A 22,574-nucleotide genomic window follows, 5' to 3' on the forward strand; every position below is an offset into this window, starting at 1 on the left:
CTTAGGTTTTATCTTAATGTGTCATATTGTCCATATTATTTGTAATCCTTATTATCCTAATCTAGGTGACGAATTTATTTTAGCATTAGCATTTGAAGTGAAAGCATGCAAGATGTGGGGGGTTTACTTTGGTAAGCTTCCATTTTATTATTTTTGCATGTGGGGTGATCACATCATTTACTATGTCTAATTTTATTCTTTATTTACATATGAGGTGATCCTAAGCATAAAATTAAACATACATAGAAAGGGATTAAGAGAGATCGGGGCGGTTAGGGGAGATTATTACAACCACAACCTTTAGGGCCTCGAAATAGTTGAATAGATATGCAATTATGAAAGAGAAAAATAATGATGCATAAGGCTATAAAGGTCGAACTCGTGCGAGCAGGGGCTAAGCCGCAGGAGTTCAAGCTTCTAGAAGCTAATAGTGCCAAATGATTGCGTTATACAATAATGATTTATATCCGAAGGGTCTGGGTTAAACCCACGCGAGCATAAGGTTGAGTCTGCACGTGTTCAATTCACAAAGAGCAGAGTAAATGGGTCTTGCACCCCAAAAAATAAAAGCGAAGAGTAAAATTTTTAAAAAACTAAATATATATCAAATATCAAATAAAATAAAATTTGACCCTCAAGTAAAGAATTTGAATATAAAATCAAAATAATTTTTTAAAATAAAAAATAGTGTAAAACCTTTAAAAATACTTTTTAGGACCTTTTTGGGAATGAATATAGTTGGATTGATTTTTTATGTTTGGAGGAGGAGTGTAGAGAGAGAGAGGTTTTTATGTGTAGAGAGAGAGGTTCTTATGTGTAATAGATCATATTACCCTAATCCTTCTAATTGTCATATTGAAAACCCAACACATTCATACTATTAGATTCAAAACCCATGACATTCATGTTATGATATTCAAAACCTAATATCACAAATCAAGTTAATTCGTATGAAATCTTAATCTAATCATATAAATCATATAAACCATTCAAAAATCAACCTAATCATGTTTCTAGAATCATAAAAATAAAAGAACCAGTAAAGGGAAAAGAGATGTTGATGATGCTCAATGTAGGGGAACCCTGATGTTGTCACCATAGATTATTGATCTGTGAGTCTCTAGAGATGATGAAGCGATTGAATTGAAGATCAGATCAGAATCTAGTATTGTCTAAGGTTGAGAAAATCTCTTGTCGTTCAATAAAAAAAACCTTTCCTAATTTAGTTCTTTCTTAATGACTTATATCTATATTTACCAAAAACCTTTCTGTTTTGATGAACATAGGCTTTTTATCAACTGTTATTAATTGGTAAGAGTTGCTAAAAATTGGTGAAAATTGATAAGAATTGGTATTTTTAGAATTAGGATTTAACGATGTATTTATAAAGCTAGGATTTTAGGAAACCCTAGAGCCACAAATAAGCCTATATCCATTTTGAAATTTAAAGAAAATAATTCTTTTATCGGTCAATAATATTTAATAAAATAAAATAAAAATATTTTAATATCCTAATAATTATTGTAAAAAACTTTCTAAAATATGTTTTTGTTATTTTAGGCGTTTTTAAGTCAAAGTTTGTATAAAATGACATCAAATTCAGAAAATCAACCAATTGGAACTGTATAGAGTGAATCGACTTTGCACAGAACCGATTCAACTCTATGCTAAGCCGATCGGCTCTGTACAGTTGAGTAGGATGTCCACAAAGACGAAATAATTGGTACCCATGAATACAATATAGAAATTAAATTCCAGAAAATTAAGTCTAACTATTAAACTCCTCTTATAATTAAGAAATTGAAAGAAAAATACCTAAAACTAAATTACAATGTATCAAATAGATTGAAATTGCATAAAAATCTGAAACTGGAAAAATATTATGTAAAGCCAACCTGCACAGGTCACAGAGGTAGTTGGCTCTAGGGCTTGATTAGGCTGGTTCTGTAATTTTCCTTCAAATTCTCACACCCATGAGCTAATTTTAGCTGCCTTCCTTCAAGGTTCACTCTAAGTACTAGTACTCATGTAAGTTATATTCTTTTGGTACTTTGCATCTTCTCTTTCCCCTAAAATGTTAGTAATACAAGTAATCATACAGGTCTAAAGGGATCAGTTCAAGCATGTATGTCAGCTGGTCGGAGCTACAAGGAGACAGTTCTTTGTTCTTGGTGAGGACTAGCGAGTAAGAACCGACCCAAAAATAAATTATATAATACAAAATGTATGCATGTATGTTATAAAATGCAAAAGCTAACTCCTTTGGGTTTTTTTCAAAAGGGCCACGAGGACATGCAAGGGCAGATAGATGACCACCAGTGCCAGATCGAGGCCTAGCAGCACAGGATTGACACTTTGACGCTTCAACTATCTATTCTATAGACTCAGGAAATGGATACTGACTTAGATGACAAATGAGGGATTCAAGATAGAGCCTTGACTTTTGACTTTAACTTCACTTTCTATATTTTTCTTTTTTTTGCTACTTTTCTGTATAACTTCATCTTTTAAGATAAAAGATTATGAATTTTAAGGTTTAAATCCATGTTTGGCATCAATTTTTGCCTTAAATATCACGTATATAGGTCCTGCACATGACCGGGGCTGAGAAAATGCCCACAATCCAAGAAAAGCTAGAGAATCCAAGTGATGACATTACATAGTCGATCCAATTGTGCTAAGCTGTCACGATCCAATCTGTGGGCCCGTGGCCAGCGTTAGAGAATGGGTAAGCATATAACCACCAAAACCTGTAGCAAGCCTGACTAATCACTAACTCAATCAAATTATAATCTTATCTATTATAACAATATTTTATTTCTAATTTTCAACCACCCAAATACTACATATTTAAATCAGTTTATCAGCACAATTAGGTAATATCTCCTTGGTTGGTTTAACATGCAAAAAAAAAAAAAAAAATTAGAATCACTACTGCGGAGGATCTAGAATTCTAATAATAAAACATACAAATAAAATTAGTTACATTAACCCGAATATGAAGAAAGCCGGGGTGCCAAAAAAGAACTGCAGAAAACCTAACAGACACCTGAAAAAATAAAATTTGAAACTATCAGTCTCCATAATGAGTTAAAATATAATCCAAAAATAAATACAACCATCTCAATAAAATATTTATTTAATCAGAATAGAGTATTATATCATATTAAAACGTGTGTCATGTAATGATTCAGAAAAATACAATTTAAATGTTTATAGGACGAGTACCTCAGTAGAACCCTAAACTTCAATCTTATTAGCCATTCGACTCTTTTATTCCAATAAGACTGGCGCCCAGAGAGCAAAGCTCGACCAGGGTCCTTAAATCCAGTCTGGTCACTTAATTTCTAATATAGCCGGCACCCAGAGAGCAATGCTCGACTAGGAGCATCACAAGAATATATTTCTATTACCTGTCTGTGATTTATACCGGTGCGCACGCGGTCCTCATGCAACCCATCAAGTGGCATGTTCTCCTACTGTCTCATAATTTTAATAATGTGAAAAATGACATAAATCACAAGCAATCTTAATATTATTCAATAATTCATTAAATATTAGAATTAAATAGCATCGAGTATAGCGGATATAAAGGTTAAATGCAATATTATCAATAATAATAACAATGATAAATATGATGGTTAAAATAAAATAAATAAATAAATATCGATAATAATAATAAACATTATTAATAAAAACGTTGCATTTAAATTACGCATGACACATATGCAGTGCTTATATAATTTTAACTTACAAATATGACGTCTTTCTATGCGCTGCCCACACATCCGATGTAGCTAGCTGATGGGATGGAGAATTTAAAATCCACAAGTAATAATAAATATTTATATCCATTCTATATAAAATAGTCAACCTAATTCTACACTACTGAGAAATTACGGGTTAGTCATATGACTGGTGAGCAAGATTTTATCTGCAATTATGACTCAGGACCCTTTAACATAATACCATAATGATCAATTAATATCTTAAATTATTTTATTCTCAAATTAGTATTATCAATTTTTCGATTTTGTAATAATAATAATAATAATAATAATAATAATAATAATTAAATTAATACTTTCGAAATTAATAAACCAGCTAATAGAATTTCCTAACCATAATAATTAAATCAATAAATCAAATTTTCATAGTTAATTCTTAATCAAACTCAATTTAATCTCTATTTATCAATTTATCACTAATTATCCCTAATTAATCTCAAATATATAACGATTTCTAATTAATAAGTAACTATCTGAAATATAAATATAAATAATTAACTAAATAAGTTCGGATTAAAAATTTACTATATCAAGCCGAAAAATGAACGTTCAGAAATAAAAATTAAAATTTCACCCGTCGGCACGTGTCCCGAGGTCACCGGACCCGGTCATCGGAAAATTTTCAACGATGATGAAAATTCGATCCGAGCACACCAAAGGAAAGCCCACAATCTCAGAAATCCAGATGTACAATTATTTTTACCAAAAAGTGGCCGAAAAATCCTATATCGCCATTTAAGGTTTTAACGCCGGGGAGCTTGATCAACAGTGAAACGAAGGAGATCGGGGGCTGAGCTTCACTGTCCTAAGGTTTTTCGACATGAGGAGCTCATTTTTGGGGTCTGGTCGGCCAAAAGAGGCTGGCAAGATGTCAAACTAGCAATGGCAGCGGTGAGAGATGTTTTCTCACTCTTCGAAGCACGCTAAGCAGCAACTCTTGATGTTGTTCGGCGTCGGCAAGAGGTGAAGCGAGGCAATGATGACCCAAAATGAGTGTTAGATGGTAAAAGAGGCTGATTGCAGGTGAGTGTGTGAAGTGGTGGCCATGGTGTATGACGAGAGAGAGGGAGTAAGGTAGGAGGAGGGGCCAAGTTGCCATTTTTCTTTCTTCTTCTTTTTTCCAAATTTCAATTTTGTCCTTGTAAGAAAAAGAGGCTATAGTAACCTTATTCTTATATATATATATATATATATATATATATACATATAATTTATTAATTGGAGGTTAAAATGGTAATTCATAATTTTATGTCTAATTAGACAATAAATCATTAATTTTTAAGACTTAGGTTACTAAAAATATATTTTAACTTTGAAATAGTTTTAAAACAATATATTTATAAATTAAATTAATTCATATAAGAAAAATAAAATCTAAAATAGAAATAAAATAAAATTCAATATAATAAAATAAAATAACTTAAGAAAAATAACAATTCAAATAAGATCAATGATGAATAAAATTATTATGTCTAAACATGTCTCGAAATGTGTAGTAGTCTGAAAAATTTTAAATTACTAAAATACTCTTAAAAAAATAATAATATTCAATTAAAATTAAAATTCAAAATATTACATAAGCCGATTCGACTTTACACATTTGCAGAGTCCAAATAAAACACCTACTCTTGATCTTTAAATATGAGTGTGTAGGCAGCGATTTTGGGTGTGCACCCAAGTGTATTTAATGATTATAACACTGCAAGGCTTTTCAACCTAATCAGAAACACGCTAACTAATCATAACGACTAGCATGGAGATAGAAGTCGTCACCCGGGTAATCCAATAGGATATTTTTACTAATGAGTGATGTTTCTCGATTCTATAAAGAAGCTTACGTCACAAATCTAGAGATGGAACCGAAAGCATACTTTCTTATTTATGTATCATTGCCTTTAATTTTATTGTTTAATGGGCTAGTCCTTATAAATGCAATAGTTATATTTCTACACATCAAGCACTACAATATTTGAGTTCCACCAAAGTCTAGCCCTTTTTATTATGCCTAACCCATATTTAAAGTTTTTAACCTAATTTACAAGTTAATTATGTACAAGGCCCACCTAGTTTAGTCTAATTACAAATTATGTTTTAGATTCCAGCCCTTAAAACCTAATGGACTACTTTTTATCATAAGGCCCAATTAGGTGATCTTAAATCTAATATGGCTCAATTAGTTTAATTTAAAACACGGCAAAGTCCCCTAAGTCTATGTAGATTTTAGATTAAAGCCTAGCATGATATCTCATTACCTTAACTACAGTTTTCATGCCAAGTCCAATTTTAAGATTTAATGTCTATATGTTCAGTTTTAATTAGGCAATCACGCAATATATATTTGGCATCCATTTAAAATAAGACAAAAATAAAGTGCTGAAAGTAAATCTAGCTATTACAACTCATCCTACAACTAAAGGAACGGAAGAAAAATGCCTAAACTCTAAGTACACTATACAAAATATAGCAAAAATAAATTAAGAATTTGGGAAATTAGGGCTGAATGATGGTCAGTTGATCGACTTAGAGCAGAGAGCCGATCAGCTCAACATAGAGCCAATCGGTTCTGCACTAAGCTGATCATCTCTAGGGGGCTTTTCCACGTTGGTTCTTCGATTTCTTGAGTTTTTCTTATGTCTTAGAGCTAGTTTACATGCACAGAAATTAAAAAACGATTAGAATTCAGGAAAAAAAATTGAAAAATCATAAACAAGATTAAATTAAATAAAAAATGCTAAGCATATCATGCAAACCCTAGTAAGGCTAACAATATAAGAACACAATATTAGATTTCAAGCTTTATCATAGAACGCTAAAAACTAATTAATTAAAAAATGAATAAAAAATATAAATCTAACATGAAACCCTAGTCATTTTACTAAACTAATCAAAATCCAAAAAAGAAAACATATTAACATATTCAAAACCCTAAATGTTCTTATAATCATACTTTAATGCCTAACATGTTCATATTATCATATTCAATGCCCAACAAATTATAAACATGTTATTTTAGGAAAATCTCTAATCTAATCATATAAATTCTATGGATAATATAAAATAACTAAGAAAAATAAATCATAATCATGTTTCTAAAACATAAAATAAAAGAACCAATTTGTAAAGATGAGGATGTTGATATTGTTGAATTTGGAGAATCCTCAGATTGTCATCGTTGAATGCTAATCTTCAAGTCTCTAGACATGAAGAGGTGGTGAAATCGAATATTGGTTGAGAATCTAGTGCTACTTGGGTTTGAGAAATTTTCTATCATTAAAAAAATCAGTTTCCAAATCTTTAGTTCTTAATTAGTGAGTTTCCCTTTAACTGAAGCTTTAATAATGATGTGTATATTGTTCTAATAATTACTCAGTGTAGCTAATCCTAAATCTAAGCCATATTATTCTATTTATACCAATAGGATTAGGAACCCTAGAGGAGCAGATAACTATGCAATTACTTTAATTAAAGAAAAAATCAATTGATTATCTTTTCTCTTATCAGATTAATATTCAATAAAATAAAATGAAATCTTATAAAATCAAATAATTATCACTAAATATATTTAAAAGTCCCAATAATTATCACTAATACCTTCTAAAAATTTATTTTTATCAATTTTAGCATTTTAGGTCAAAAATACATGTGAAACGACGTCAGATTTTCAGAAAATAGCCAATCGGCACTATGTAGAGCCAGTTCGCCCTGCACAGAACTGATTTTCCTCTATGGTAAGCTGATCGGCTCTTCTAGGGGCAATAGTTTCAAACACTTTGACAATTTAGTCCCTAAATTGGTAAAGCTTGCCAGTTCATCCCTCAAACTTAATTTTTTTTCTATCATTGGTCCGAATTGATTCTAGAAAAATAATTTTAAGTTCAATTATTCTCAATCCTTACTCGGATCTGCCCCTCCTTACTCTCCCGAGACTCAACAAAGATAGTAACTTTCATTATTGGATTTTTCATAATTCCCTCAATATCTAGATACGAAAAATGAGTGTTGACAGTATGCAACCCTCACACATCCCCATACCCGATTCATAACTCAAAGTTGAAAAACCATGACTCAAAAAAGTGTCAAAGTCCTCCAAACTCTTCTTAAAACCCTAACTGGTGATGAATGGGTCAAACTTGGGAAATTCCACCTTTCTTCTCTCAAAGCCATGCAGCATACAAAACTTGATTGTGGCTTTTTTCACTCTGCCATCAACTTTAGGTGTCCAAGAGATAATGTTTTCCAATTCAATGGGCAAGAGCTATGTCCTACAGTTGAAGAGTTCTCTGCTAGTTTTGGAGGCCCTATGGATTCTACTTATCCGATTGCTTTGCCAAGATTAGATGATTCTTTTCTTGGCAGATTGGTGGAATTATTCAATATACCTTATGTTGAGGTACTTTCCCATTTTGTTGATGATTATTAACATTACTGCATTGATCTTTTGCTGTAAGAAAAAGGAAAGATGTACACCTACTTGGGTTAGGATGCTGATCTTTTGCCTCTATGCCTATTTTTTGTTGATTTCTCCTCAATGAGGAGAGATATCAGAATCGTTGGCATCATTGATCAGGTGGAGCATAGAGCAGACTTAGTTCTAGTTATCTTGGCTGAAACCATCATTGGATTGGACATGTACAAAACCCATTAACAGTTTGGTGGCAACCTTGTCCTCTTGTAGGTATGCAACCAAATCTCTTTTATTTCTTTCATTATTGTTTTGCCTAATTTTTACTAAGCCACCTTTTCGGATTTTCAACTTAGCAAGCTAATGTCTTAACTTTTTCCTAGGCCGCCCTTTCAGATTTTCACCTTAGCTTATTATTATTTTTGCCTAAGCCGCCTTTTATGGGTTTTCAACTTAGTTTTTTTATCATTTTTTCCTAAGTCGCTCTTTGCAGGTTTTCAACTTAGCTTTTTATTATTTTCTTCATTTTTCTTTTTTTCTTTCTTTCTTTTTGTAGATTTGGCTGCACGAGAGGTTTCAAATACTAACCATCCCAAGGGACATCAACAAGTATGAGCCGCAATATGTGCAGGTTCGATCTATTACTACCCCACGAGATCACAAGGGCTGAATTTTTGGATGAAGGGCTTTTTGAACACACTTATCCGTTGGACCTGCCCTTGGTGGAGAATTAAGCATGTCACGCTTATAGTGTATGATAACTATGTAGCTTTACCCGACTTACGAGCTTCCACCTTCTACACACCTTCAAGACTTTGCCGCTAGTATGGGAGAAGCAATAAATTCTAAAAATTCCTCATGAATTTGAAGGCTTCCCATTGAGAGAAGACTTCCTAGACAACATTAAGTGACTCTATCCCCGCCACGATATAGAATTCAACCTTGATTCTGAAGGCGATCTGACCAAAGTGACAATTTCAAAGCTTCGATCTAGCTTTAGATTACCATTTCTCTTAGATTTGCAAGGTTTTCAAGAGGACTCAAGAGCTAGCTGTTGAATTTAAGAATGCAGATGCAAAGAGAAGAAGAAGATGAAATATAATTCTTTTTAAATCTTCTTTATTTTTCTTAGGACTGTAGCTTAGTTTTGCTCTTAGTTAGTGCGTAGAGTAATAAATAGACATATATATGTTTGATAAAAATTCTAAATAATTTATTCATTTATTAAAAGCCTAGATGGGTACATTTTGGTTTCTCATGATATAACTCATGTTATTAGCCAGTTTTTTCAGATTTTCCATCTGATCATTTTCTTTCTTATTTCTATGATTTTTGCCTGAAGAGCCTTTTCAGGTTTCCTGATCAACAGGCTATTTTTCTATTTTTTTTTTATTTTTTTATTTTTATACATAGTATTTCATGTGACGATCAGAGTTAATGGGCTCAGAGAACTCGTTCCTTTCTATATCCGAGATCTTAGCGGCACCTTTAGGCATGATCTTTTTTACTAAGTACGGGTCTTCCCAATTTAGGACTGAAATTCCTTCTCGGGTCGAATGTAGTAGGTCTTGTGTGTTTCAACACTAGGTCACCAACTCTGATTTTTTCTAGCTTTACTTTCTTATTGAATGCCCTAGTTATCCGTTTCTAATATAATTGCATGTGGTATAGAGCTTTCATCCTTTTTTCATTGGTCAGAGCCAACTGTTGGTATCTTTGCTCAATCCACTAATATTTTGGTATTTTAGCCTCTAATACAACTCTCAAAGATTTCAAGTCCAACTCAACTGGTAAGACTGCTTTAGTCCTATAGACTATAGAGTCTATCCTGTTGAAGTCCCCTCAGTCGCTCGATATCCCCAAAGTGCGAAAGGTAACTAGAACGACCAATCCTTGTGATTCCATACCATCTTCGAGAGTATTTTCTTTAAGTTCTTATTAGATGCTTCTACCGCTCCATTCGCCTAAGGTCTGTACAGAGAAGACCTTTGATATTTGATCTTGTATTCTGTTAGTAGGTCTACTGTTTTACCCATGAATTCTATGCTATTACCCGTCATAATATGATGCGGGACCTCGTACCTGTAGATCAGGTTACTCTCTATAAATCTAGCCATTTTCTTTACCTTCACAGTAGTGAATGACTCGGCCTCGACCCATTTAGAAAAATAGTCGATCGCTACAACTATAAACTTGTGACCATTTGAAGGAGGCTTTATCTCCCCAATGATATTGATTCCCCAAGCTGCAAAAGGCCACAAAGACATCAAATTACAAAGTTCAGTTGCGTATATATGACTCAAGTCACTGTAGAGCTGAAACTCACAATATCTCCTTACTAAAGCTATAAAATCTTTTTCCATTGTTAACCAATAATAACTTTGATGCATAATCTTTTTGGTTAATTGCACACCAGAGCTGGACACCCAAAGTTATCCTTTTGTACAATACTCCCCCATGGCTAATATAGTTCCTGGTTTAGATTTGCACTTCATACCTCTCCTTCGCAGTCGCTTCCTCTAGATATTCCTTATCATCTACAAACCTTTTCAGATCATATAACCAAGGCTTCTCATCTGGTCCTATCTGGACTTGCATTATTTGATCTCCATGATAACAGGGCGCACCTGATTTCACAATCACTAATGGCTTCATCAGAAGTTGCAAGGGGTTGTCTCATGTGGACGAAAGGGTAGCTAGTGCATTTGCCATCTGGTTCTCATCTCGTGGTAAGTGTTTAAATGAACACTTGGAGAAGTTACAAACCAAAGTCTTGAAATAGCTAACATAGGGTTTTAAGCTCTCTTCTTTCACTTCTCATTCTTCAATAGCTTATTGAATTACCAGCATGGAGTCCCCATAGACCATCAACTGCTTTGCTCCTACTACCACAACTGCTTCTAATCTAAATAAATATGCTTCATACTCTGTCATATTATTTGTCACCTTAAAGTCCAATCTATTGGCCATTGGTAGCATCTCTCCTTCAAGCATAATCAAAACCTTTCCTAACCCTGCACCTTTTGCATTTATTATCTCATCAAAGTATGCCTTCCACTCTTGAATCTTGAATGCCCCCAAATTTTTGTCAGGAAACTCTAAATTCCAAAGGCCATCTCCCTCGATTGCATTCTAAGCCAATAATTCTACAACAACTCTAACTTGACTACCTTCTTAGTGACGTACTCGATGTCAAACTCTGTGATGAGCACTAACCATCTCTAGCCAGCTTTCCTGTAAGAGATGAAGCTTCGAACAAATACTTCAGTGAGTCTATTTTTAAAATTGCTTACACCTTATAAGACTGGAAATAATGTCTTAATTTCTTCGTAGCCTATATCATAGCCAAACATGTTTTCTTTTAGATTATACTTTGACTCGTAAGGCAACAACTTCTTATTGAGATAAAAGACCGCATGCTCTACATCAGTAGGCCTACACTGAGCTATCATTGCCTCCGTGGCTTCCTCTTCTAAGGCTAAATATAGACCAACAGCTTGCCATCCTTTGGAAGCTTCATTAGATACTCTTTAATTCTGTTGAAGGCCTTCTCACAATGCTCATTCCACACAACGGGTTGATTTTTTCTCAAAAGCTTGAAGATGGCATCATAAACCATTATAAGCTTAAAAATGAACCTGTTGATATACTATAGACGTCCTAGAAATCCTCTAGCCTCTTTACATCTCTTGAACAGCCTTTACCTTGTCTAGTTTGATCTCTATGCCTTGCTGACTCACTATATGCGCTAGCAACTTACTTGACGTTACTCTGAATATGCTCTTCTTCGGATTAAGCCGTAGGTTATACTTTTTCACTCATCCTAAAAACTTATTAAGAGCTTGGAAGTACCCTTGCCTTGTGTCAGACTTTACCATCATGTCATCTACATACACCTTTACCTCATTGTGCATCATTTCATGAAACAAGGTAGTGGATGTTCTATGATAGGTTGCCCCCACATTCTTTAGTCCAAATTGCATCACTTTATAACAGTGGGTACCCTATTCAGTGATGAATGCCATTTTCAGCTTGTCCACTACTACCATCATTGATCTAATTGTATCCGGAGAATCCATCGGTGAAAGAATAAATTGCACTTGATGCTGCACTGTCGACTATCACATCTATGTGAGGAAGGAAATCATCCTTAGAGCATATGCCTTATTTAGGTCTCGTTAATCCACACATATCCTAACTTTACCATCCTTTTGTATATTCAAATTCCTCTTTATGAATTCATTCATTGTCAAAATGTTTAATATGTATTTTTGGTCCTGTTTGAATATTCGTCCATGCAACTATTAGTAGCCTGAATGAAGGTAATCATTTTGTTTTTCCAATTGCCCTTTACGCAATAGCAATGTGATAACTTAGGCCTGACCAAGCATATGGGATCTTTACTCAAAGTAGTTAAGCCTTATGTATTCAAAGAGCTACTCTAATATCAAATAGAAGTGTGTAATAGATATCTAAGAGGGGTCTGATTCGATTTCTTAAAATTTTGGATCGGATATCTGCTTGCTTTTAAGTGAAAGCCTAAAGTGTATGAGCAAGTTATATAATAAGTTAAGAATATAAAGATTAATATTCTATTTGCCAATGCAGTGCTCAAACCAATTACACTTGCATAGGAGCTCTACTAATTGTCTGAAGCAAACTACACGGATATCTAACTATACTCATAAGTAAGTTGGTAGATATCTGCAGCAGTGAGCTAACTATTTCAATAGATACATTGACAACTAGAAATCAATACTAACAATAGAAATCTTTTTGAATTGATAAGTAGAGGGATTCAAATACTTTATTTGCTTTGTATAGTGTTTAAAATAATCAATTGCCTATTTAATAATTTCTGTCTTGTTTTTCAAAATAGATTGAAAATGCGTTTGATATAAATCGAATTTTTACAAAGCATAAGACTCAAAAAGAAAGAGCATAATAATTTATTTTGTTTGAATACTAAGACTTATGTTCAATTCTTAAGGATGAGCATAATAATTTATTTTGGCCGGATACTAAGACCAATGTTTAATCCCTAAGGATCACACTTTAGGAATTTTTTTACTATTTGACTCTGTTAATGGCTAAAGTACAAGCCTTACGAGGTTTTAATAATTAGACACTCTTATTCAACTTTGAGTTATATCCACTCTAACTGTCTCATTGAAATTATTAGGCTTCTGTTAATTTCTCACTTATTTCAATAAGTGCAAATAGACCCCTCACAGATTTTCAATGAGAAAATGTGATACTCTTACAATGGTAGCAAATTTACACAAATATTTAGAGACCTTGAGCTATATAAATACCTAAAATTGGCATTTCATTTATCATTCATTTGAATTTGCTTTAATTAGATTACTTGGCAATGTTGTTCGGTCAAATATTATCTTTTTGCATCCAATAAAATGGTCCAAACTCAAATTCATTTAAAATATAATTATTTTAATATATTTTATACTTATATAAAAACTTAAAATTTACTATTCATTTTCGTTAAACTGCATTTGAATTTACTTTAATTAGATTACTTGGCAATGTTATTCGGTCAAATGTTTATCTTTTTGCATCCAATAAAATGGTCGAAACTCAAATTCATTTAAAATATAATTACTTTAATATGTTTTATACTTATATAAAAACTTAAAATTTACTATTCATATTCGTTAAAAAATCTAGTTAATATTATCTCCATGCTACATAAATTCATCTTTATAAATATTTTATAGGCATTTAACTGAATAATGGATATCATACCCACTAAAGATTTGATTATGAGAATAAATTTAAACAAAAAAATAAGTATTTGCTTAACAAATTCATTTAATGCACAAATATTACTAACATTAAAGATAAAAATTAAAGAAAAATGAAATTACTTTCTCCATCCAATTTTGATAGACTATTTGTTTAATTTATGCAAAAAATATAGACCACTTTTCCTTTAAAATTATTAGTTTAAAATTAAATATCTAAAATATCATTTATTAATTACATAAATATTAATACCAATAATTAATTTTTATTTATTTAACTTTGAAGATGCAAATTAATAAACAAAACTTTCAATATAACTTTTTTAAATCTAAAAAATTATAAATAAATTGATAAATTCATCAATATTTAAATAACCGTACATTATATTAAAAAACTTATTAAATATATTTTAATAAAAAATAGTTAAAATAGTGGTATTATTTATAAAAAAAATTAAATTCCTTCATTCTTATACAAATTAAAAATAACCTATTAAAATTAGATTGAAAAAGTAATAAAACAACATATTATAATAAAATGAAAATACTAATTAAACGAAAGAAAGAATTTATAAAACCGAAACTAATCAAATAAAAAATTAAAAATAATAAATAAAATAGTAATATTAAACAGATAAAGCTCAAATTCTATCCAAATCTGTTATGGATACAGACAATTAAATCCAAATCCGATTATATACTTTCTAAACTCCTATTAGAGGATCAGATAAGCAGAAATAGTTCCAACAAATGCTGCCACGTTCCATGCTACGCACTCAAAGTCTAAAACTACTATAGCCTCCTAGACTAGAAGATCCATATTCACCATATGATTTTGCAGACAATGAAGACGAAGTATATGGCGAATTATCTAACTGAGAGTACACAGATTTCAGTCCAGTATCATACTTGCTATAGCTGCTTGTGACTGGTTCTTTGTTGTGATTGCTTAAGAATTCCTGCATATATAGAAGAAATGCCATTGCTATATATCGTTAAACTATTCACTGACACCAGAAGCAATTGCTGCAAATAATTCTATAAAGAAAACAAATAAACATATTTCAGAACGAGATGAGTTCGATGTATAGAAAATTATTTCTTAATGTGCACCCGCTTTATTTGTTTAAACTTATCTTTGCAAGATCTTGGCAACTTGAGAAAAATGTCTTAGGAAGATGTGTTACCTGAATCAGTTGTTGAGCCATCTGAACCTCTGATGCAGTGCCTTTGATCTCCACAATTATTTCATCAGGCAATCCCCTACTTTCATTCACAGTTATTATAGCTCCACTAGTGCGACGGATATATTCAATATTATTTCCTCTAATCCCAATAATTTCCTCAGCATAAGAAATTGGCACTTGCATAGTTTGCGTGACCTGTTAAATTAAGCACCAGGAGATATTATAATGTCAGAGATCAAACAAATACATAAATTGTACAATCTTATGACACAATTTATTTTAACGAGTTACAAATAAAAGTTATTGAAAGAAGATAATTTAGAAGAGGTTACTTTGTCGTTAATAATTTTTACCAGAAGTTCAAATCAGGTATTAGTTGGAAAGTGCTCTAAAAAGCAGCTTTTAGAATCAGTGTTAGGTGTTCTACCAGCTGCAGATTTTCTTTTTATACCCCAAATGGATCAAGTTAGTTTTCAAACAGCTATCAGCCAGCCCTAATAGTTAAATCAAACACTATCTTGCACCAATATCCATATTTAATCATGTCAGCAATTGTTTGAAATAATCAAATTGTAAGAACAAAATATTTAAATATGTAAGCCAGCTTTATAAATCATAACCCCCGAACAGTAAATAAAAACAATTAAAGGAATGGCCCATCATAAATTTAACCACCATAAATCTAGCAACCACAAATCGAAAAGTCCATTACAAAATTGAAGTTCAATCAGATAAGGCAACAATTAAGCCAGGCCATTAAATTTAAACCTATTCCTAAGAACGAATGAGAAAGGAATAAAAACCAAGGAGCAACAAAGGAAAATTAAGAAAATAAACAAGTGGGAAGATGTATTGACAAATAGCTGCAAAGAGAGACAAGGCAAGAGATAAGCATGTGGGACAAATAAAGACAAATGGATTACATAGGTCAGTATATTATGGCTGGCTGGTGATGAGATCAACAAAAACCCATGTGTAAGATTGCCTATATCAGGAAGCTCGCAAAATAATGCTCTGAACTGTCATGCACTAGGTAATTTTAAACTGATCTAATGAAGTCAATTTGACTACAAACAGTTAACAAGGATGGTAAAAACAGTGGCCAAAGAAGTATTACAAGAGATTCAGTGTTGTCTAAACTAAGAGACCAAATTAGACAGATACCATCCACTTCTCATGTCATACATTCCACATCGTCATGACCACAGACTAACTATAGAGAAGCCATGTCAGATAGAAATGTGAATCCAGATCTTTTTAATTTCTCTATGTTAATAGATCTATATTAAATTAAAATGAGGAAGACGAGACACTGTTGAACTATAATTAAACCATATAGTCGTATCTGAATAACTTTCCTGCTTAAAAACAAAAATATGAAGTAGAATGGGAATCCATGAATCTAATTGCCTAGTAACACACAAAGATGAGCCATCACAAGAGGATGGCATAGTTGATTATCCAAAACACAACAAGTTCAACCACATAGTAATTAAAGGTGCAAGGCTCATGGTTTTAAATAATAGCCAACATGTTGCGTACCACTTGTCTTGTAATGGAATTTTTGGGCCTCCTAATGCATTATTTATCAACACATTATAGGGGATTTAGAAACAAATTAAATCTCCTAGTTTTTCGAACTCTACCTACATTTTCTAATTCCATCCCATTTTAACTTCCAAAAAAGAATAGACTTTTCACCAAAGAGTCTTTAGCCAACACATTTCAAAGTTTACTCATTTAAATGGGAATTGTTCTTCAGATTCAAAGTAGCGATGGCTATTTCGATGAAATTGAATGTGATTCAGTCCAATACTGTTGCACTATTATTGATACCAATACAGACTACAATAATGTTATTCAAAACCTTGGCTAGGCACACAAAAGCACACAAGCTGTCTTAGAGCCTAAGCGCAAGGCGCAGACTCATGCCTCAGGAACATAAGGCACAAAAATTTATGAAAACAATGATTAAATTTGGTACTAACAAGCTTATATAATTATAATGCTATTCACTAGAGTCATTTCAGAAAAACACATAAGACTTAGCAAAGGGTTCTAAAACCAAAAAAGAAGAGTAAAGGTTTGAACGACTTCAAAGTTAGAATGACATTCCTATTCTACGAATACTAAAAATAGCAACAATTCTTAATTGCATATTAAGGACGAGTAATCTAAACTAGTATTCCAGTAACTTCGTTTGTCAACAACAGCTTATTTCTTATTGTTAGAAGTTGTAGTTATCCCACATTGCTTAGTTATTGGGTTGTTACAGTGTATATAAGTGGATTGGGCACCCTCTTCCTTTCAGCTAGCTTTTGGGAATGAGTTCTACCCAAGTCCATTTATCATGGTATCAAAGGCGGTCTTTTATCTATAATGATGGGTTTGGACCCGGCCCGTTTGCATGTCACGCTAAGCGTCAGGGAAAATGTTAGAAGTTGTAGTTATCCCATATTGCTTGGTGACTGGGCTATTATAGTATATATAAGTGAATTAGACACCCTCTTATTTTGAGCTAGCTTTTGAGAATGAGTTCTACCCGAACTCATTTATCAATTATTTTTTGCTGTATCTTCTTTTCCCTAAATCAGTTCTCTTTTTCTTTAATCTTTTTTTTTTCTTTTTTCCTTATTTGTTTTCATGGAGATAATTTGGTGAAGTTAGGTCTATAATAAACTATATTTAAACTTAAATGAATGATTCAGATTATTCCACCACTTTATTCAAACAAATAAAATAAAATACAAATAAAATAGTCAATTTGTAAGACAAGGAGCGCCTCGCCTATAGTTAAAGCACACTAAGGCGAATGCATTTGTAACATCAATTGCCTTTTGGGGGATGAGGCGCAAGGGCATGCGCCTCATGCACCTTGCGCCTAAGGCAGACCTTTAATAACTATGCTTAACTAATTAAAATAGGCTTAAAAGAATCACCCAATCGGTGATCATAGACCAAGTAAGGCCTGAGTCTCAAACTCTCACTACCTATTGAAGAAATAGGAAGAATAGTGAATGCAATATGCCAGTATCAAGCTTAACACATAAAATTAGGTACTACATGTAGTCTACAGGTATTGGATTTGTTGCAAAATGGCTGATGAAAAACCAAGAAAGCCCCTTGATTTTCTTTTCGTAAAAGTCGTAGTAAACTACAATTGTGAAAGGCTGTAAGATCTAGCCAAAGAAGATAATAACCCTATAGAATTAACCATTTTAAACAAGAAATCATTTTTATTTGACTCCATAAATGAAAGAGGTGGAATTAGAACATTCAAATTGGAATTGTAAGACAAAAAGATGTTATCAAGACTTAGTGGAGAAAATCAATTAGCATAGTTGTTGTGGCTCAATGGAGAGGCTATCAAACAGTAGAGTTACAGGTGTATTGAAGCTAACTTCTTTTCCTTCTTCCAATTGAGTCTAGGATGGGCCTTTCTGAAATGGTATATATGTATAGCTAGCTTCAACTGTAGCCCAAAATAGGGTGAATAGAACAATACAAAATGAAAACAAAACAAGCCAGTTCGGTCTGCTTATTCCTCTAATTTGGTTTGTTTGAATTTGAACTTTAAAGAACTGAGAAAAATTCTGTTAGTTCAGTTTTGGGTAAAAAATTTCAGTTTAACCGAACTGAAATTATAATAATTAGCATTAAAATAATTAAATATACTAAAAAATTTAATCCTTTAAAGGATATTATATGTCATTTAATTTATAAAATATTTTATTTTTTTTGTTATATATATGTAAAGAACTAATATGTTTTCAAACAAGTACTTTACAAAATAAAACTAATTATAATTTACTTAAAAGTTTTAAGAAAAAAAAATCAAATGGAATTAGTTTGGTTCAGTTTGATTTATTAGAAATTTCAGTAGTTCAGTTTTACACTGTTCATGCCCTAGTCCATAAACTTTTCCTTTCATCCCTTTAATCATTAAAATATTTTGAGCTAGTGCTTATAAAAAATTCAAGAAAAGAAAAATGCAAATCCTGTATTTGGCATCTTTTATAAGCCCTATCACACGTGAAGATGGAAATTTCAGCACAAAAAAATACAAAATGCTCTTTCCCTATTTCTTCTGCCATATACAAAAAGCAATTTGAAAACACCAACTTGAGAGTGTAGGCACAAACGTAAGCATGAATAAAAAAAAGTACGGCTTTGAAAGAAAAATAAAAACCACCAACCTGAGTGACTATGGGAACACTAGACCGATTGAACACAGAGGAACGAACTGAAGAAATTGCAGGATCTTGTCCATAGAGTGAAATTCTACTGAGTGGGACTTGTGATTCAAATGGAGTTTCTCGCTCAAGTAACAAAGCATCCCTCTTTCCTGAGAGAGGATAATCAATATCAATCCTACCTTGAGATGTAGTATGAAATGATGACCTGTCGCTCCATGTCTCTGCTTGACGGTCTAGTGAGATCAATGCATTATACTACAGAAAGAAATAGCAATGGCTATCATGTTCATTCAAGTATGGATAATTTGTAGTACAGTTCAATACAAAAATTATAATTCTGATAGCAGTTAGACTTACATTCTTTTCAAATAGAGGAAGAACACTATGATCAACCAGAAACTTCCTCAAGTGACCCACTATTGCTTCCAAAGCCTCAAGAACCTTCATGGCTTCTCCTTGCAAGTCTACAATCCTCTCATCTGTAGCCACATAAAATGGCACTTCATCTGCAAGGAAAATATTATATTATCAGTTGCTTAATTCAGGGAAGAGGAACAATAATGGTGACCAACAAAACGAATGCTTAGCAACCAAAACTGGGGAAACAAATATTTGGTGATATAATTGTATCAAGCAACATAGGAAAGTGATTGAGTAGCTATCCTAAAAGTGATTGCAAAGACACAAATCAAATCTCTTTCAATATTCTATTGCTATGAGCTTATAACTCCTCGAAACACCTGATTTCAGTTTTAAGTGGCACAGGCAACTGTAGAGTGCAGCTCTTTATAGAGAAGAGACAATCAGCATGAAATTGTCATCTAATAATCTCATAATCACTAAGCAAGTGAACAATACTCGACAAGGGAAATCTTATGAGAAGATTAACAGTATATAATAGAACATTAAAGCATACTTTCCGACAATACCCGAACTGATGCACCAGTACTCTCTTGTATTGACTTGATTATAGAGCCCTGCTTCCCAATCAAATTGATAGCTTGTGTAGAAGCCACCAATAACCGAATCGAAGAAAATGCAATTCCAGCAGCTCCAAGTTCTTGAGCATTACCCTCAGGTAATCCAGAAACACGTTTAAATACTCTTATTACAGCATCCATTGCAGGTGATAGAGGTGCCTCTACGTCTTCCTTTCCTGATATCAACACCTAGAACAAAACCAAATAAACGCTAACTCGACCAAAAAATACACATACTAAACACCAGGATCAGAAAATATACTATTTTATTTAAATTAAAATAAATTGGTTATTCTTTTCATCTTTAAAAAAAAAAAGAAACATACGACGCGGTCTGGGGTGCCAATGGGGGCATCAAGAACACGAATACGTGCACGAGTTTCGTCGCACATTTTCTTGATGAGATCACCCTTTCGCCCAATAATGCTGCCCACTTTCAGCACCGGAACTATCAATCTGAACACGCAGTCTCCCGGCCATCCTGGCCAATTAGCACTCGTACTGGCACTGGGCTCAGGGTTTTCAACTCCTGATGTTGCTGTTGCTGCTGTTGTTATGGTTGTAATGGCTTGTGAGTCGGGTTCTGGGGTGTCTGGTGAGCCGGTTTTGGTGGGTTCAGGTGTGGTGGTTGTTGTGGCCATGGCCATTGAAAGAAAGAAAGAAACAGTGTTAGGGTTAAGATTTTTGGGGTTTTATTGGGAGTTGCAAAATAAATCACAACAGGGATTTGCTTTATTAGCCTCAGCAGGAAGTGCAGCCTTTAGAATGAGATCCTCATCCGCGTCTATTATGTACGCCGTTTGATCCTCGGTAAAGGGTTACTTTGCCCCCTGAACTTGTGATCCGGAATTAAATAAACTCACAAGCAACTTTTCATCCTTGATACTCTTGCCACTCGATTGGAAAAATTATTTGAGTTCAATTTTTATTTTATTTTATTCGTTATTTTAAATTATTTTTATAAAAATGAATAAACTGATATTTTCTAAAAATAAATTTAAAAAAGAAATTAAATTAATATATTGAAAGAAAACTTTTAATGTCTAACACAATCTTAAATACATCATTAATAATATTTCTAAAAAACTTAATTTGTTACGTGTTATGTGATATTAGTCCATAATTTTAAAATTATTACGATAAATTTTATTTTATTTTGGCGTTAAACAATGATGTATGGATTTCTTTATAATTGTGAAAGTGGTAATAGCAATAATTTATAAATCTAACAATTTGTCAAGGTGAGATTTATCATTTTAAAACTAATGTCAATTCTAAAGCATCATGTCAGCATATATTTATTTAATTTTGTTCAAAGATTTAAATTAGCCTAAATTTTATTTATTATTTTAAATTTTAATAATTTTAAAAAGATGTGCTAAAATTGCTCTAATATGCAGCAAATTGATTGTTTTACCATTAGACTACTTAATAAACATAAACAAAATAATTTCTACTACTGTTAAAATTTAAAAAATTTAGTGAAAATGTCTTGTCATTCTTGACAAGTTTTGGTCAATCCTTGGTTTTATTTTTTTTGTCCTTTTTAGATTCCTTTTTTTTTCTCGTCTGTTCTTTTATGGCTAGCAGTAGTTCCACTGAGAAACAGCCTATCGAGGATGCTTATGCCTCGTTATCCATCACTGAAGAAAAAGTGGGTGGGCTTGAGATTGGAGGCCATGTCCTTAGTGCTGATAAAGAAGATTTTTGGTGGTGTTTGGTTGGGCGATTCCTAATTGATAAAGGCATTAACTTTACTGCCATAAAGTATATTTTGGCTTCTCTATGAAGAGCAGTTCGTGGAGTTTGTATTAAGGAGCTGAGGTCTTAAATCTTCCTATTTCAGTTCTTTCACTAGATTGATGTTACAAGAGTTATAGAGAACTAGCCATGGACATTCGAACAACATGTCCTGCTTGTTAAACGACTGGCATATGAAGAGTAACCAACTAAAGTTCCTCTTTTCCATGCTAGTTTTTAGGTGCAAGTTTATAACCTGCCCATTAGATTTATGTTTGAGCGAGTTGCCAAGGAAATAGGCAATTACATTGGCACCTTTATGTAGTCTAATTCAAGAAATTTTACTGTCTTGTGGCATAGTTACCTTCGTATCCGTGTATTAATTGATGTGCGTAAGGCTCTCAAGTGAAGAATGAAGATTAATAAAGCTGGAGAGGAATAGAACTGTTCATGGGCCTGGGTACCCGCCCGGCTCGCCCAGGCCCGTACTCTTCGAGCCGGGCTTGGACAAAATTTTTT

At 32.8% G+C, this 22,574-nt stretch overlaps 2 protein-coding genes and 1 long non-coding RNA gene across 4 annotated transcripts; all 3 read right to left on the bottom strand.

Moving 5' to 3' along the window:
* Positions 1-1,598: 1,598 nt before the first annotated feature.
* Positions 1,599-4,949, bottom strand: LOC107261188. Of its 2 annotated transcripts, none has more exons than XR_007215272.1 (2): positions 2,987-4,949; positions 1,599-2,750 (listed from the first exon to the last, which is right to left on the bottom strand). It is a non-coding gene; the product is annotated as an uncharacterized LOC107261188 (long non-coding RNA). The 2 variants fall into 2 exon arrangements; XR_001535175.3 differs by lacking the exon at positions 1,599-2,750 and adding an exon at positions 2,778-2,886.
* Positions 4,950-10,154: 5,205 nt separating this feature from the next.
* Positions 10,155-10,553, bottom strand: LOC107261189. Its single transcript, XM_015718656.1, has one exon. The coding sequence runs from the start codon at positions 10,551-10,553 to the stop codon at positions 10,155-10,157; it is 399 nt and encodes a 132-aa protein (XP_015574142.1).
* Positions 10,554-14,536: 3,983 nt separating this feature from the next.
* LOC8258063 (RNA-binding KH domain-containing protein PEPPER) lies at positions 14,537-21,150 on the bottom strand. The gene is made up of 6 exons (XM_002518202.4): positions 20,642-21,150; positions 20,252-20,504; positions 19,693-19,841; positions 19,336-19,590; positions 15,140-15,334; positions 14,537-14,911 (listed from the first exon to the last, which is right to left on the bottom strand). The coding sequence occupies exons 1-6, from the start codon at positions 20,960-20,962 to the stop codon at positions 14,729-14,731; spliced, it is 1,356 nt and encodes a 451-aa protein (XP_002518248.1). The 5' UTR covers positions 20,963-21,150; the 3' UTR covers positions 14,537-14,728.
* Positions 21,151-22,574: the final 1,424 nt, after the last annotated feature.

This window comes from Ricinus communis, chromosome 3 (genome assembly GCF_019578655.1).
Source record: "Ricinus communis isolate WT05 ecotype wild-type chromosome 3, ASM1957865v1, whole genome shotgun sequence".
In the NCBI taxonomy this organism is placed as follows: Eukaryota; Viridiplantae; Streptophyta; class Magnoliopsida; order Malpighiales; family Euphorbiaceae; genus Ricinus; species Ricinus communis.